Source organism: Phocoena phocoena, chromosome 19, assembly GCF_963924675.1.
Source record: "Phocoena phocoena chromosome 19, mPhoPho1.1, whole genome shotgun sequence".
Taxonomy (NCBI): Eukaryota; Metazoa; Chordata; class Mammalia; order Artiodactyla; family Phocoenidae; genus Phocoena; species Phocoena phocoena.
This window is the reverse complement of record NC_089237.1, coordinates 7,208,155-7,225,385: the sequence shown is the minus strand read 5'-3', so window position 1 is coordinate 7,225,385 and position 17,231 is coordinate 7,208,155. Positions and strand designations below refer to the sequence as shown.

Genomic DNA, 17,231 nt, shown 5'->3' with positions numbered 1-17,231 from the left:
CTACCATGGTGGAGAAGTGTGTGTTCTGTCGGCTGCCAGCAGCGATGATGCGCTCCCACAGCTTCAGGGGGATGTTGGAGACATGGTGGGAGCAGGTGATGGCGGAGCAGTGCAGGGAGGCCAGGTAGGGAGGCTGGACCGGCGGCCAACCAGCCGTCTGCAGGTCAATCACGACCAGCTCCTCCTCAGCCAGCACTACCAGGGCATAGGGGTCATCAAGGGCTGTGGGGACAGGCCAAGGGTCAGGGGCTGCAGGAGCCACTGGGAAGCAGTCTGTCCAGCCTGGCCCTGTAGAATCTGAGGCTCTTGGGTTGGAGCCAGGGCACCCACATTTTAAAAGCAAGCTCCAAATCCAACAATGCATAAAAAGAATTATATGCCATGACTAAGTGGGATTTATCCCAGGTATGCAAGGCTGCGTCAACTTTCGAAAAACAATTAATGAAACCCATTGCATCAAGAGGCTAAAAAAGAGAAATTGGGAACTCCCTGGCAGTCCAGTGATTAGGACTCTATGCTCTCACTGCCAAGGGTCTGGGTTCAATTCCTGGTCGGGGAACTAAGATCCCACAAGCCGTGTGGTGTGGCCAAAAAAAAAGAAAAATCACATGATCATAGCGATAGATGCAGAAAAACTATTTGACAAAACCCAACATCCATTTATGATTAAAAAAAAAACTCTCAGTAAACTAGGAATAGAGGGGAACTGCCTCAACTTGATAAAGAATATCTACAAAAAACCTACGGCAGGCTTCCCTGGTGGCGCAGTGGTTGAGACTCTGCCTGCCGACGCAGGGGACGTGGGTTCGTGCCCCAGTCCGGGAAGATGCGCGGAGCGGCTGGGCCCGTGAGCCATGGCTGCTGAGCCTGTGCGTCCGGAGCCTGTGCTCCGCAACGGAAGAGGCCACAAACAGTGAGAGGCCCGTGTACCGCTAAAAAAAACAAAAAAACCCAAAAAACCTATGGCTAATGTAATACTTAATGGTGAGAAATGTGAAGCTTTCCCACTGAGATCAGGAACAAGGCAAGGTTGCCTCCTCTCACCACTCATTTTCAAGTACTAGCTAATGCAATAAAACAAGAAAAGGAAATAGAAGGCATACAGATTGGGAAGAAAGAAGTAAAACCGTCTTTGTTCACAGATGACATGATCATCAATATAGAAAATCTAAAAGAATCGACCAAAAACTGGCCCTGGCTCCCACCATACTGTCAGGTAGGAGGAGGGAAGAAGAGGCTGAGAAAGGAGGAAAAGCAGGCTCAGAGTCTCCCTCCAAAGGGCCACTGGTGAGGCTGGGAGAACACAGCTCAGGGTGTCCTGAGCAGGCCTGCCTCCCTCACCTGGAGGCCTCGGGCCTGTCAGGTCAGAGTCATCTAGGGAGGAGGCCCGCCCTCCTGGAGATCTCCCGCCAGGCCTCCTCTCTAGGTTTTGACACCAGCCCTTTCTGGTCTTGCCCGTCACCCAATTTAGAAAGCTGACTCAGGGCTTTCTTGGCCTGGCTGAGTTCCAGGAGACCAGCTCAGCTGGCCCACACTGCTACCTGCCCCACCCCACAAGGAGGGCTTCACCATATCCAGGCCAGGAGCCCTTTGCCTCAGCCAGGTGGGTGTTAAGCCCAACAGTGCAGATCTGCCCACCTTTGGGCCAAGTCCCAGCTAAGCTGGGGAAGGGCAAAGAGAGCTTGGGGTGGATGGGAGGCATGGCCAGCAAGGACAAGCCACAGGCCAGCAGGGAAGGAGAGGGAGCAGCCTCGGGGACACAAAGAAGAGGTGCAGTGGGACTTAGGGACTCAGGGGTGGCAGCTTTGGGAATGCCTGCAGGCCCTTCCTCTTTGTTTATGGATGGGGGTGGGCCGGATCCCCACACCTCCTGGTGGCCTGCCCTTCACACTCACTCCCGCTCACCTACCAGCCTCAGGGTTCGCCTCAATGAGGACAGTGAAGTCGATGACGCGGGAGGTGAAGTCAAAGGCTGTCTGCTGGCCGTTGTGGATCACTGAGATGCAGTGGCGGTCCCCATAGCTGGCCCGTGGCATGCCGCCCTGGAAGATGGTGAAGGGCAACCTGGCAGGCACAGAAGAGCAGGGGGTGGGCCGCTGATGCCGCCCCAGAAGCCAAGGGCTGAGCCAGCCGTGGGGTGGCCCTGTGACTGGCCTCTGCAGCAGGGCCTGGCATGAGGGCTGGCCTCAGTGTAAGTGCTCACTCAAGGTTCCCAGGAGGGGCTGGAGCGGACCCCCGTCTCTTCCCAACTCAACAGCCCTGGAGAACTTGGGGGCCGGCAGCGGAGCACGCGGGCTGCAGGCTTTGAGTCTCTGCCACCACTCCCGTTTCAACCAGAGTGCCCTCTGTCCCCCTTTTCTGCTTATACATCAGGTCTCCCTGTATGATTCTGTTTGAGGAAACAGGTCCAATCCTAAGACAGAGTTTAGAACCTGCTGATCTGAATCATCTCTCCAGGAGGGTAGAAGGGGAAGAATGGGAATGAGTTTTCAGGAATTAGTCGGAGAGAGGTATGAACAGCACCCCCCTCCCTTCCCTGGAGACCCGGATATGAGACCTAAAGGCAGTAACTAGGCACCATCTCCCCCAGGCAGAGGTTTGAGCAGCCTTTCCAGCTCCCCAGGAAAGCTCTAGAAAGGGAACAGGACAGAGCACTGATACCTACCCCTGCTTGGTGGTCAGCCAGAAGATTTTGGTAATAGCTTTGCAAGGAAAAGGGCCTAAAAGAAAAGGAAATATCTTGAACGGCCCTCCCGCTCTCAGAGGCCCGCGGGTCTGCAGCACAGATCCCGCAAACCTGCGGAGCAGATCTAGGCTTGGGAGTCTTGCTGTGAGCAGTTCCCAGAGAAAGTCACAGTGCGTGTCAGAAAACCCGCTGTGTGGCTTCGGACACAGCCTTCACCATCTCTGGGCCCCAGGTTTTGTTTCTATGAGTTGGACACCTACACCTGAAAGCGGGAGAGACCGACTGGGGCCAGAGAGGACAGCGCCTTGCTCACTGGAAGGCGGTCCCAGGTGGCGGGCAGAGCACTGACCGTAAGGCACACAGCTGCGCAGGGGCTCCGGTTGCAGGGTGTCACTGGACACGGGCCACTGGCAGTAGCTGCCATCAGAATGGCAGCTGACAATCAGATGGCCGTCCCGCTGCCAGCAGACGCTCTCCAGTTGCTTCACGGTGGGAAAGGAGAGAGAGTGCACGAAGGCTGGGATCAGGGGTGCGGCTCCATCGCCTGCACCCCCAGTCCTCAGACGGGGGCTGGATGTGTTGTGTGGGGCCTGGGAGAGCCATGTGGCACCCCTACCTGGCTGCTGAGGAAATGACAGAGCACACAGCTGCCCTGTAGGTCCCAGATGACGACAAGGCCCCGGCTGTAGCCAACGAGGATCTGCTTGGGGTCCCGAGGATGTTCCCGCAGAGCCTCCACCATCTCAAATGCCCGCCTGTGGCGGACCTCCTCTGGCAACCTGGGCGAGGGGAGCACCGTGAGCCCACGTCACCGTCCACCGATGGGGCATGGCTGAGAGCATGGCACAGCCATGCCCGGCATCCCCGAAGCAGCTGGCACGGAATGCGCCAGCATGGAAAGGCTGCCAGGATACATCATCAAGGGGAGAGAGAAGCAACGCATAGAACAGGGCAGCGATAGAGAAAACCCCGTAAGGATGCAAACGCAGGTGGCACAACTATAAGGAAAAGCAAGGAAGTGGTTTCCAGAAAAGTCGATGTGGTGGTTGCCTCTGGGGGAGGGAGGGAGCTGTGACAGAGAAGGGCAGGTGGGGGACCCTGGGGGGGCTGGCAAAATTTTGTGTTTGCCCAGAGTTGGCTGCAGAGACGCTCACTTAACAAGAATCCACTAAACTGTACCTTCAACCCTAGTGCATTCTGGCAAGGTGTTGGTGTTTCATAAAAAAAAAGAAAGTTTTTAAGACCTACAAAACAAAACTCTCTATATCAGTTGGCCTGGCCTTGAGCCTTGACCCCCCTCCTCCTTTTCTGGGCCTGGAATGCTGATGCGAAATTTGGAGGTGCTACACCAACAGAAGACCGTGAGGTGGCAGGCACAGGACCAAACGCCAATACCGAGCAGGGCGAGTAGGAAATGGAAACAGCCTGGATCCCAAGGGCATTTCTACGCTCAAACCCAAACCAAACCCTCTACATTTAGAACAAGATTTAGACCAACAGGAGGGGTTCCCAGGGCACCCAGGCTGGGAAAGCCCAGCAGGGGCTCCTCCTCGACTAGACTCCCACCGGTGCGGGTACGGTGGGCACTGGTACCGCCACACACTGAGGAGCAGGTCCTTCCACCGTCCTGCCCACAGGCCAGGCGCCCCGGCTGAGCACCAGCTGGGCCTGCCACCCTGTAGACAGTCCTGCTCTGACCATGGTCACGCTGCCCTGACTCTACCATGCCCAGTGCTCAGAAGGACCCGGCCCCAAGCAGGAATCCTCCCAACCCAGCAATGCCCAGCCCTGCTTGACCATCACCCAGGGCCTGATGACTATGAGTGTTACAAGCCTGGTCCAGAGCCCTTAGGAAGGTCGGGCATGAAGCAACTCCACAGCCCAGCACACTGGCCTCCTCCCTGCCCTTTTTTTTTTTTTTTTTTTTTTTGTGGTACGCGGGCCTCTCACTGTTGCGGCCTCTCCCATTGCGGAGCACAGGCTCCGGACGCGCAGGCTCAGCGGCCACGGCTCACGGGCCCAGCCGCTCCGCGGCATGTGGGATCTTCCCGGACCGGGGCACGAACCCGTGTCCCCTGCATCGGCAGGCGGACTCTCAACCACTGCGCCACCAGGGAAGCCCTCTCCCTGCCCTTCTTCACTGCAGAACACTCCACGGCCATCAACCTGGCTCCCGTGGGCTCCTGCTGGACTCCTCCATCCCCTCCTGTTTTGGGCCCTGGCCCCCCTCCACACCCAGACCTGATCTGACTCCCTCTCTCCCACGGACACCACCATTAACGAGCAAAGATTCTGAAACGATCTCAAGAAACCTACAGGTCGTGGCCGCCGGGGATTCGGGGTCATGGAGCCTGCATGCAAACGAACGTGTGGCAGAGACTCCGAAGCGCAAGCACCAGCAGAAGCTGATGCAGGGAGGTCTGGGCCCGTCTGCCCCCCTGTGGAGCCCCGGGGCTCTGAAAGAGGCGGTATCCGTGCCAAGAACGCTGGACCGAGAGTTGGTATCGTTGCACAATCATTTTGAGCCTTGTTTTCCTTTTAAATGAGGTGACAAGTTACTCCAAGACCCCTTTTAGTGCTGGGATGCTAACTCTTTTTTGGGGGTGAGATTCTCAATTGGGGGGACAGGTGGAGGAGAGCTGAGAGTCTGTCTTCCCATCCCTACAGACCTCCCAGGAGAGAAATCATAAGCTCCTGAGGCATAACCGGGATGGAAAGGAGAAGGCCACTCGAGGGGACAGGTTCCTTAGGGCACGAGGGTCTCCGGGCCTGGGGCTCACCGCTGCAGCACAGCATCTGAGCTGATCGTCTGGTCCTCCAGCGCGCGGAAAGCCGGCAGCTGCACCACGAACACACTGCCGCTCTCGGTGCCCAGGTAGAGCAGCTGGCAGGAGGAATGCGGCAGGACCACGGTGATCTGCGTGGCACTGGGGGAGGCCCTGCAGAGGGAATGATGGCCCGTGAGCTGGCCCTGCCCAGGCAGGGGGGACCCACAGATAGGATCCCCCACTCCCTCAGCGGCCCCAGGGAAGGCCATGCCTGCGGTGGGGAGGCAGGCCGGTGAGGTCCTTTGATGGGGTCCAGCTACTCAGGCCCGGACAAACATACTGTTTTTTTTTCTGCCGAGACAGGAGACAGATGGCAGAGAGCTGAGGCTAAGAAGCAGAAAAAAATCCCTTGGTGCCTCCCACGTAGGGGATGGGGGGAGGCAGGCCACAGCCCTGCCAGCTCCTCCCAGGGCACCCTGGAGTTGGTGCACGGGTCAGGCTGGCTAGGAGAGCAAGAAGACTGAGTTCTTACCCTGGGGGGCCACGCAGCGTGAAACTCTCATCTTCCTGCAGCTCCGACACCCCGCCTTTGACCTTCAGGCTCCACAGGTGCAGGCTGTTGTCGTCCAGCAGGGTGACCAGCTGGCACTAGGCAGGAAACGGGGCAGAAGCGTGCTGTCTCGTTAACCAGGGAGGGACAGCATTCACCGTGACCTTTACACACTGGGGCGGCCCAGCCTGTGCGGGTCATTTCCAAGAGCCCCAGAACCAAGAGACCCCCGGCTCCTGTTAGGGTGGCCGTGAACCGCAGCTGGGGAAAGGCGGGTTTGTCCCGGGTCCTCCCATCAGCACCAAACCCAGGGCCACCAAACGACTGCCTTTCCATACGTCCTTTCTGGAAGATGGGGAAGTAAGAAGGGCGTGGGGGCAGGGGGGCCTCACCTGGCCAGGCAGGAAGTGGATCTGCACTACTGCATTGTTCTCAAGGTGCAACCCCATGAACTCCACCCCTGGGGCACCGTAGCTGGGAGTAGCAGGCTCAGGAAAAGCTCCACAAGGCGGGACCCCACCCCTCGGCCTGCCCGCTGGGCCCACGTGGCAAGAAGTGTAAATACCCAGCAGCAGAGAAGGGCTGCTGGGGGCGGTGGGGGGGGGGGTGTTTAGGGTGGGGAGGGGACAGCAGGGGGCCTGCCCTGAAGGCACCGGGCCAGTAACCTGACCCCTGAGGGTAAAGCGAGCCAACCAGGGAGAGCTGTCGCAGCCAGGAGGGGTGAAGCATTATCCTGGCAACTGTTAGGCTGTTCACTGTACCCCTGTCCCCCCCACCACTGAAACCCATAACCTGAACTGCAACAGACGGTCAGCTACCACGTGGTGGCACCTGTGAGAAGACGCGCAGGGCACCCGTGGGCCCACCTAGGGCAGCCATGGCCGTGAGCCTTGGTGCTGAGAATCGTAACCAGGATATGGCCGTGGCCTGGCAATGATTAACCACCTAAGGGAGGGCTGAGTCGGTGGAAGCCGGGCCTTGGCCCTCCTGTGCTGCTGACTTGCACCCCCAGGCTCCCTGCACCTGCCCTGCAGCGGTGGAGGGAGTTACAGCTTTACTGGAGGAGGTGGCGGTGGCTGGGCTCTCCACGGGTGGTCCCCCACCTCCCAATTCCCTTAGGTCCCACCCTCGCTCACCCTGGGGGCTCAGGCCAGATTCAGGGGTGGGACTCCCAGACGCGTAGCGCAGCCTAGGCCAGAGGACCCAAGCAGCGATTCTCCATCCTGGGACCTGTGGGCTTGCCTCTGAAATGGACCCACTGGACCACGTCCAGCCTCAGGCCAGGGAAGGACCGTCCCCACCAACTAGGAGTCCACTCTCCTCTCCGGTGTGTGTGTGTGTACGCGGGGTGTGTGCAGGGTCGGGGGTAGAATCTGGAAGAGCATCTGGCTTAGCACACAGCTCCTCTAACCCAAGGCCACCCCGTCTCTGGTTTGGACTGAGCCCTGGGCCCAGTCTACTGATCCTTTGGAGGTGGGGCCCATCCCCGGCCTCCACTTACTGCATTCGGGGCTGACTCCTAAAAGGGTATTTGGAACGTCCCGGGAACAAGAGGGGTCATCTGCAACTTGCTTTTCTATGGAGAGTTGGGGGAGTCCTTCCTGAATCTCACCAATGCCAAGGCCCCTGGCCCTTCCAGGGCATCCCTGGGTGGGAGCTGGGAGAACGGAAAGGATACAGCTTGATGGCTCCGGAGCGGGTGCCAATGGCCAGGATGCGCAGAGAGGGGCTGTAGCCGAGGGCGCTGGGCTGGTGCGGGAAGCCATGCTCCACCGTCTGCAACGAGAACCAGGCGGGCATGGGCCTGTAGACACGTCCCCTCTGCCCCTCCATGGCCGGGGGCAGGGGGTCAGTGCCGGAGGGAGGAGCCGCAGCAGAGAGCCACCCCCAGCAGGAAGAAGGAATTCAGTCTCGTTCAGGTGCCCACCCGGACCCACCTGGGCCCCACCCTCAGTCCATTCCTGACCCGGTCCTTGGCCACCTGATGCTCCCTGGGAGCGCATTCTCCCGGGACACCGTGCTGGCCCCTTGCTCTCCAGGAACTCTGACCTGGTTCCTCCACCACCCGTACTGTGGGCCACCCACCCAGCCCTCCTGCAGGAGTGCGGGGGAAGCTCCGGGGGGCTGGCACAGGAGAGGCACCAGGTGGCTCAGGAAGCCCAGCTGCACTGCAGCTCCAGGCGGGCCCCTGGGGTCCGACGGAACCCACAGCTGCCCTTCCCGACTCTGGGCCACCCGAGGCTCCTCCAGCACTGAACATTTGCTCTGTCTCAAGTGCCTCGTTGCCACTATGAGTTCCCTTCCACCATCTTCCCAGGGAGGAAGCTTCTGGAGTGTTGTTGCAGACACATGCCTTGGCTCAGTTCTTCTTATAGAAATACACATTGTAGAAAACTTGGAACATATAAAGGAGTTTGAAAAAGAAGACAAAATCACCCACACTCCCCAAACTGGAGTAACCCTTCCTAACAAGGGTGTGTATCCGACTGTAAGCGTGTATGGGCCTATACTTAAAAACAGACACCTCAGAGAAAGACAAATACTGTATGATATCACTTATATGTGGAATCTAAAAAATACAACAAGCTAGTGAATATAACAAAAAAGAAGCAGACCCACAGATATAGCGAACAAACTAGTGATTACCAGGGGGAAGGGTATTAAAATTTTTTTTAGATTTTGGGACTTCCCTGGTGGTCCTAGTGGTTAAGACTTGGCACTTCCACTGCAGGGGGTGGAGGTTCAATCCCTGAACTAAGATCCTGCATGTAGCGTGGTATGGCCAAAAAAAAAATTATATATATATATATATATATATATATATATATATATATATATATATATATAATTTTTAATGTTTTAAATAAAAAATATGAATAAAATAAAAACATATAGGAAAGGACAAAAAAAAAAACCCCAGAGACCTATCTGGGACCATGCCACATGAATATACATACAGACACATAGCTCTGTGGTCTGTCTTTCCACCTATAGCCAGCCCAGGCTGTTAAAAGCAGTAAAACGACTTTTATTTTTCATTTTCGTCGCACGGTATCGGTATGGCTTGCAGGATCTCAGTTTGCCAACCAGGGATTGAACCCGGGCCACGGGCAGTGCCGAGTCCTAACCACTAGACCACCAGGGAACTCCCTAAAACGACTTTTAAACGGCTGAAGAATATTCCTCAGGGGGAGGTGCCCTAACGCACCAGGCCTCTGTTATTGAACATTTACTTTGTTTTCAGAGGTTTTGTAATTGCCAGTTGCATCGATGACTATTCTTGGGCTCCAATCTCTGCCTGCAACTCAGTATTTCCTTAGGCAGGTGTCCCAGGGGTGGAATTACAGATTAAAGAGGTATGGATGTAAGCACTAGAGATTGAGATTGACAAACCATCATCGGGAAGGTTTTCGGTTGTTTCTCAGTCAGCTAACCCCACTCTGCCCCACCCCATCCAACCCGCCAGGGGATAATGAACCTGTAGAGCTATAGATTCGAGCAGGACAGAGGATGCCAGCCAGCGATTTCAAAGTTTGTGGTTTTTTTTTTAAACCATGGAGACTGCCCTGCAGAAAAAGGGTGTCCCAATGAGGCAGTTCTCCTTAGGCCCAAGGCTCTACTCTGGGCTTCACTTGGCCTCCAAGGAGCAGAAACAGATAAGTCCTGGTGACAGCTGGAGCGACAGCTTAGCAGACCCAACTGCTTTGCTGCCTGCCTGCCCACCCAGGCCAGTGGCTCGTGGAAGAGGGGCCCTGTGCTGGGGTTGGCCCAGGGATGAGAGCTCCAAAGAGTGCCTATTCTGGGGACACGTAGGTGTGAGGGCCCCACAGGCTTGGTTCTCTGCCAGGAACACAGTCTGCCCTGCAAATGGCTGTACCTGGAAGGGTCAGCTGGGAGGGCAGCAGCACACCAGCAGGGGCCCCCCCCCACCCCCCCAGGTTTCTGTTCAGCTATGTAAAAAATGCAGAGCCTGGAAAAGCCTTGGGGAGATAGCAGGGTATCTGGAATGTAAACATTTCCCAGGAAAAGTAGGGCAGGGCTCCTGACTCGGTGTGGGACGAGCTTCCCCAGGAGCCCCCACTAGGCCTTGGCTGGCCCCAGGCTGCTGGGGCCTCGGGAAGTCAGAGGCCCGAGCTCCAGAGAAGGTTCGTGGGATGACAGCATTCTCCCATCATCCCCAGCAGCCGCAGCTCAGGACGACAGTGTCTGGAATTTGGAGGACTCTGGGGGAAACACCCAGCAGGAGCCTGGTGGCCAGTATAACAGCCACAAGCCGTGTGTAGACCCTGAGCACTTGCAATGTGGCAAGTGCCACAAAGGAACTGAACTTTTAATTTTATTTAATTTCTATTAACTTAAATTCAAGGATGGACCCTTAACTCAGTAATTAGAAAACTTCCCAGGTATGTTCTTGGGTTCCAAAGGAACAGGGGCTGGAGTCAAGCAGACCAAAGCTTTGAATCTCCTCTTTCAACTGTAAATCTTCCAAACTCTAAACATAGATCACATATTCCTAAAGAAAATTTAATGGCCAAATTGAGATGTGCTGTAAGTAAAAAATGTACCTTTGTATTAACAACAACAAAAAAATACTAAGAAAAAAATCTAATATCTATTGACTGCATGTTGAAACAATAATATTTTGGATATATTGGATTAAACAGAATATGTTATCAAAATAATGCTACTTGTTTAAAAAATTTTATAATGCGCTTCTACAACATTTTAAATTACATATGTCTCATATTATATTCCTATGGGACCGAGGTGCTACCCTAGACATTTTTACCTCGGGCATCAGCAGGAAAGTCAAGCCAAAGAGAAAACAGTCTGCAGCTTTTTGCCAGGTGCTCAGGCCACACGTTATCCTATCAACTCGCTGGCAGGAAGTTCTCCTAACATCTCACCTGAGTCATACCTGCTGCGGATCAGCTCTTTTCCCTAACCCAGAGGGAGACACAGGTCAGGCCCACCGTTCAGTCACTCATACTCATTCCTCATTTCTTCAGGGTCCTGAGGACACTGTGCCACCCCTCACTCCCGAACCACCTTCCTTTCCATAGGCTGGTTTAGAAAGAACAGGAACTGAGTCAGGCCCACGAAACTTAGCATCCCCAATACCACTTAAAAGGTGACAGGACGAGCTGCTTTGCCTCATTTCACGGTAACCGGGATGATGCGAAGGACTGCGCTGAGCGGGGCTGTCCTTGGCTCCAACAAGACGAGCCTCAGGACAACCCCCTGACCGCCGCTGGAGGGCTCAGCTGGCCTCAAGGCGCACACAAGCCTTGCCTTCCTTCAAAGGTTCTCCCTCATGCCTTCCTTCAAAGCTTCTCCCTCATTCCCTCATATCCCTCAGGGCATCTTCTCCAAGTTGACCAAGGCTCCCTCAAAATCAAAATAAGGGGAGGGAACTTCATGGTGACCCTAACTGGCTGGGGCCAAGAGGGTGGATTCAAATGTAAATAGTGTGGTGACAGGGGATTCCCCAGGTCCTAGAGGGGAAGCGACCCGGCTTCAACATGCAAATAAGACCCACAATCCCTGAATGAGGCAACATGATATGACGTAAAGCGAGTCATGAGGTCAGGGAACTGGTCAAGAAAGGAGATGCGGGGACCCCAGGCCAGTTACGAGAGGCCCAGGGGGTCTTGCTGGGAATGAGGAAGGGAGTGATTTGGATATGGGGAGAGAAGACAGGTCAGTTAATTGAGGGGAACGGGGAGGAGCTGGACGCCCAGGGCCCGAGAAGCCTGGGGAAGCAGGAAGTTTCCACGAGGCCCCTCTGCCTGCGCTCCGGCTGCCTCCCAAGGTGGGGTGCCCTTCCCATCCCCTGGTTCCCCCTCCCTCCGACTCCTAACAGCCTTTTAAGACGTGGTTCCCCCCACTGGAGCAGCAGGTCCACGTGGACAGGGACCCCTCCAGGCTGGTTTAGGGTTTAGGCACAGTTCCAGGACCCCGGAGCGTAGAAGGTATCTGACCTCCCTTAAAGAAAGCAGCCCCCGGGACACAGGAGGTGCTCAGCCCCAGGGGGGTCCTGCTGTGGACTTCCAAGGCACACAGCGACCCCGATCAGCCCTCCGCCCAGGACAGCGGGCCCGGGTTCCAGGGCCGGCCCTCCCAGCCAGAGACCCCAGCCGCCTCCAGCTCAGGTTCAAGCTAGGAGGCTGACCAAAGTGGGGTGTCCTCCCCTACCTCCTGAGCTCAGCATCCAGCCTACCTGGCACTGCCCCCACCCTGCTACCTGGCTCAGGTGACCTCTGCCAAGGGAAGAGAGAACAATGAACTCTTTTGACAGAGAGCTGGGAAAGCAGAGATTTCTGGGAGCCACCCAACAGCAACATTAGCCTGGTGTGGGAGAGAGAGAGCCCGTCTGTCTCACACCGGCTCCGGGACCCCATTTCAGGTTCCCGGAAGGGAGACGGCAAAGGTGGTTTGTCTGAGAGCGAGGGGGCCCTTCGTCCTGCCCCCAGCAAGGGGGGACCCTGTCCAAGATGGAGGGCTGAGGAGTCCCTAGCACTTGCTGGGGGGGGGGCAGGAAGGAAGGCTGCCCAGGGGCACGGGGTGGGAGGGTGTGCAGGGGGTGGGCTGGGGGACAGGGAGGCACTGCCCCGTACTGGGTGTGGTCAGCCCAGATTCCTGGCGGTGGCAGCAACCTGGCCCTCCCTGTGCGGCTGTCACCTGACACCAGGGGCCCAGCCATGCAAAAGCCAAGACCAAACCGCCTGGCCCTGGACGGGGCAGCTGGTCAGGAGCACACTGTTTGTTCAGGGCCTGGGGTGGGGGAGGGTGGCCCAGGCAGGAAGGGCAGCCAGCGGGTTTCACCAGGGGAGGCAGGGCCTCAAGGGTATTTTCAAGGAAGGGGTTTTAATTTAACATGAGCTTACGTCCCCTTGTCTCCTCGGATTCACTTCCTCCCTCCTGAGGCGCCCAGTGGGTCCCGCAGTCCCCTCATTTGGTCCTCAGTGGCCCTGCTGGCACTGCCAGCTGACCTCTGTCTTCCCAACAGGCCTGAGGACCCGGCATCCGGCACAGGTGAAGAGACGGAAGGCCGCACCCTGAGGCCACACGGCTGTGGGCAGACGGAACCGGCAGCCGCATCCCCAGCTGGTGCCCCCTCCAGGTACTCAGGCTGTGCACGCCTGGAGGCCTCAGTTTCCTCACCTGCAGAGTGGGAACAGCGCCCACCTGTGAGTCGTCAGGAGGCTGAGGCGAAGGTGAGGCAGACCTTGTAGGGCATCAGCTGTGTGTGGGTGCCATTCAAAGCAATTTAACTCACTCAGCCCACCAATCTGGGTGTAGGGGTGATTTCAACGCCCACTTTACAGATGAGGAAACTGAGGAGCAGAGAGGTTAAGTAACGTTTCTGCAGTCACTCCGTGATGAGGAAGCAGCACAGCTGGCATCTAGACCCAGGCCGCCTGGCTCCAGGGTCCCCGCCCCAACCACTGCACCACCTGGCCCCTTTGCTGCTTGGCATGGAGCCCGTGGTGAACCAGAGCTGCCCCTCAGACAATCAGTCCCCAGCAGGGGGTTCAGAGCATCTGTCCCCAGACACAGCTCCTTCCCAGGTACCGAAGCCGAAGAAACAGGACATGCTGCTCTCGGCCCGCCGGGGGCCATGTCCCTGCTCTCTCTGAGGCCCCTCGCTTGGTGTGGGTATCAAGGAGTTGGGCCAGATGGTACTGGAGGGAGAGGCCCAGCTGGTGTCTGCAAGCCTCTTGGACTGGCCTATGATGGTGCCACCATCCCACCTCCCAGCTCACTGCCCTGCAGACCGGCACCTCCGGGATGGACACTGCCTGCTTCCCCAGACGTGAGGCTCTGAGCTCCAGCTCTGTGTATCCCACTGTCTGCTGGGACCTGCCCTCACCTGAGGGTGCCAAGATTCTCCAAACTGAACCTCGAGCCAGATAACATTCACAGAGCTGTGCTGATACTGGAACCCCTAGCCACTTAGGCCCTTCAACTCATACACTAACTCGTTTAATCCTCACACCAACACTGTGGGGTGGCTTCTGTTACCCTCTCCACTTAGAGATGAGTGACTTGTCCAAGGTCACCCAGCTGGTGAACCCAGGCAGTCAGGTGCCGAGGCTGGCGCCACTCACCCCTGGGCAAGACTGCCTCTCGATAAGTGGGTGATCATAATTGTTGCTATTCTGTCGGAATCGAATGTATCACTTTCCTCAACCCTGCTCCCCGCCCCTCCTGGGCTCCCCAACCCAGGGGGTGGCACCACTGCCCAGCCAGGATGCAGGACAGCTGCCTCCCTTCCCTCCTACGCTCTGTCTATTACCAGGTCTCATCAACCTCTCGCCCTAAATAAGCTCTCAACCAGGGGCTATTTCACTGGCCAGGCGACACTGGGCAGTGTCTGGAACATTTCTGGTTGTCACGTCTTGGGGAGGCAGGGCCAGGGATGCTGCTAGACAGCCTCACAACTCAGTGGGCCCCAAAGGCCCCAAATGCCAACGGTCAAGCCCTGCGCCCCAACCCCACTGCTGGGCCCCAGTCAGTCAATGCAACGTCTCCTAAGTGCTCTGAGCTTACCTGCTCCTGACTGAAAGGTAGGGGGAAAAAAAAAAAAGGTCCCAGAGTTACCTCCTCTAAGTCATAAATGAGATCGCTCACTCCCCTGCTCAAAACTCACCAGGCTCTGGCGTGTCAGACCCAGATTCCCAGGTTCCAGCCTCCCTTGATCCCACAGCTGAACTCACAGCCAGGGGGCCGGGGCAGGGCTGGCGTGGGTAGGACCACCCAGGCTCCCAAACCTTCTGGGATCTGGACTCACCCTCCAAGCCCAACCCTTCGGGCTCCACCATTCACCCAGAACCTAGATGAGATGAGTCTAAGCCCCACCCCTCCCCAACAGCCCCCCCAAGACGTTCCCCTCCCAGGAAGTGGAATTTTAGACCATCAGCCCCCTTCCTTCCACCAGACTAAAAATGTCCTGGAGGGCAAAGGTCTTGTCTGAGATTCCCAAAGCCCCAGCGCTGGGCTGTGTAGGTACTCAATGCATGTTTCTTGGAAGTGAATGGGAGGAAGAAGGAATTCCAGGAGCCTCCCCTCCCCCTCCCCAGCCAGGCCTGGGGGTGGGGCAGTCCAGTTTGGGGGCACGGGGTGGAGGGGCAGGCATGATTCTTCTGCCCCAGCCCCACCCCAGCCCCACCCTGCTGCTGCAGTTGGAACTTGGGGCGGGGGTTCATCCCTCTTCACTGAGCCTGTCTATCCGGTTTCCACTGGAATTGGCCACCTTTTGAGGGTGTGAGATCCCAGCATCATCAAGGGCAATGGAAGGCGACAGGGGTCACCCAGGCGCCGAGGCGGATGCTGTGGTTCTGAGACCCACACCCAACACCCATGGGCTGCTCCCTTGTAAGTGAGAGTGGCAGGCCGCTGGGGCCCAGAGATCCCCCATTCATAACATATGCACGCCCACATCCCAAGGCCCAAAAGCCGTGCCCACAGCTTCCTTCCCCCAGTGGGAGGAAGTGTTCATTTAGGGAAGCCCTGATCCCAGAGGCAGTAGCCTCACAGCCACAGGTCAAGAAAATCAGAGGAAACCTGCAGAGCAGGTTGGGACCCTGACTCGCCTCGAACAAGCCCCCGGGAGCTCTCTCTCCCTGGCAGGCAGGCAGCCCCTGAAAACAGCACCTGACACTCCTGGACCACCGTGCTGAGTACTTCAATGATCTAATTCCGTGTAATCCTCATAGCAAGCCTACGCAGTGGGTGACGGGCACAGGGTCATCCAGCTTCTAAGTGGCTAAGCTGGATTTGAACCCCCCCCCAGCATGTCCGGGAGGGGTCCTGGGACCCCTGAGGGGAAGAGCACCTTGCTGCTCCCCTTCCTGCAGTCCGCCTTCCAGGGTGGAGGGAAGCTGAGGCACGGAGGCCAAGGGCCTAGATCAAAGCAGAGGTGAGAGGCGCGAATTACCCCGAACCGGCTGAGGATTGCTAGGTGGCCTCGGAGCTAATAAACCACCCTGTGTTCCTTCCCCTTTACAGGCCAGCCCCCAGGGAAGCCCCATGATCGTGGGTAAGAGGACACCCGCTTGGGGGGCCTTAGGAGCAGGTGTGGAGCTGGGGTGGTCAAATGCCAACCCCCCCCACCCCCCCACCGACACCTTCTCCCAGGTGCCTCTCCCCACTCACCCAGGCCTACAGCCGGCCAGAAGGAATTATGTGTTCTGCCTGCAGGGAAAGCTGTGTTTTCCTTTGAGGGTAATTTGAGGAGGGAGGGAATGGCCATGGCCTGTGGCCCCAGGGCTCCAAGGAAACTGGCATCACAGGAACATCCTTATACTTCGCAGGGTTCAACGCACTTTCACCTTTCCCGGCCCTAGGCCTGCTCCATAACCCCGTGAGGAGGGAGGCAGGACAGGTCGTTTTATCCCCATTTTACAGGTGGGGAAAACTAGGCTGGAAGAGGCGGGGTGACCTGCAGAGGTCACACAGCCAGCGAGAGACATGGGACAAGGAGAGCTGACTCCTGGGCGTCCTGTCACCCTTTCCCAGGAAAGCCTCTAACCAGGCCCCATTTCCAAAATCCAATTCCCAGGAGGCATAGCAGGCAGTGCCAAGTAAGTACCTTAGTCCAGGTAGAAGCGACCCCAGCGCCAGCCCCAGCCTGTGGGGAGGGTGATACCTTTGTTTGTTTGTTTGGCCACGCAGCGTAGCTTGCGGAATCTTAGTTCTCCAACCAGGGATCGAACCCGCGGCCTCGGCAGTGGGAGCGTGGCGTCCTAACCACCGGACCGTCAGGGAATTCCCTGGGCGCGTGACAGCTTCGTGCCTGCCATAAACGCCCAGCTGGCCCTCCACTCCCCTTACCTTGTTAAACTGGAAGAGGTCCCGCTTGAGCCTCTCCCTCGCAGGGTCATGTCCCGGCCTCAGGAACCTCCTCATCTTGCTGCGCGCAGCCCCCTAGGGAAAGGGAGGCAGCAGCTGAGCACCGGCCAAAGGAGGCCCGGCACCCCAGAGCCCGACCCGGCGCCCAGGCCCGCTCGCCCAGCTTAGGCAGCCTCTCCCCAAGCACAGCAGGCGGCCGTCCCCGGGGCCGGGCCAGCTTCACCCTCGGCTTCCCCACGCCTCACGCCCCATCCGTGGAGCGCGGTTCCCTGAGAGGAAACCGGAGGGGGCTCTGGACCTGGAGGCCGGAGCTGGTTAATGCTCTGACGCTTGCTCCCGGCCACCTGTGGCCTAATAAAGCCAACAGGAGAAG

At 57.4% G+C, this 17,231-nt stretch overlaps 1 protein-coding gene across 1 annotated transcript in view; it reads right to left on the bottom strand.

Annotated features, from left to right (window-relative positions):
* Positions 1 to 16,915, bottom strand: part of LLGL2 (LLGL scribble cell polarity complex component 2) — a 29,341-nt gene extending 12,426 nt beyond the window's left edge. The window contains exons 1-10 of the mRNA XM_065897059.1: positions 16,841 to 16,915; positions 7,683 to 7,780; positions 6,397 to 6,478; positions 5,987 to 6,102; positions 5,467 to 5,625; positions 3,303 to 3,465; positions 3,036 to 3,168; positions 2,666 to 2,720; positions 1,910 to 2,064; positions 5 to 222 (exon numbers count right to left, since the gene is read on the bottom strand). Coding sequence (XP_065753131.1) covers positions 5 to 222; positions 1,910 to 2,064; positions 2,666 to 2,720; positions 3,036 to 3,168; positions 3,303 to 3,465; positions 5,467 to 5,625; positions 5,987 to 6,102; positions 6,397 to 6,478; positions 7,683 to 7,780; positions 16,841 to 16,915 — 1,254 coding nt within the window. The remainder of the gene's footprint in view (positions 1 to 4; positions 223 to 1,909; positions 2,065 to 2,665; positions 2,721 to 3,035; positions 3,169 to 3,302; positions 3,466 to 5,466; positions 5,626 to 5,986; positions 6,103 to 6,396; positions 6,479 to 7,682; positions 7,781 to 16,840) is intronic.
* Between the last annotated feature and the right edge of the window lie 316 nt (positions 16,916 to 17,231).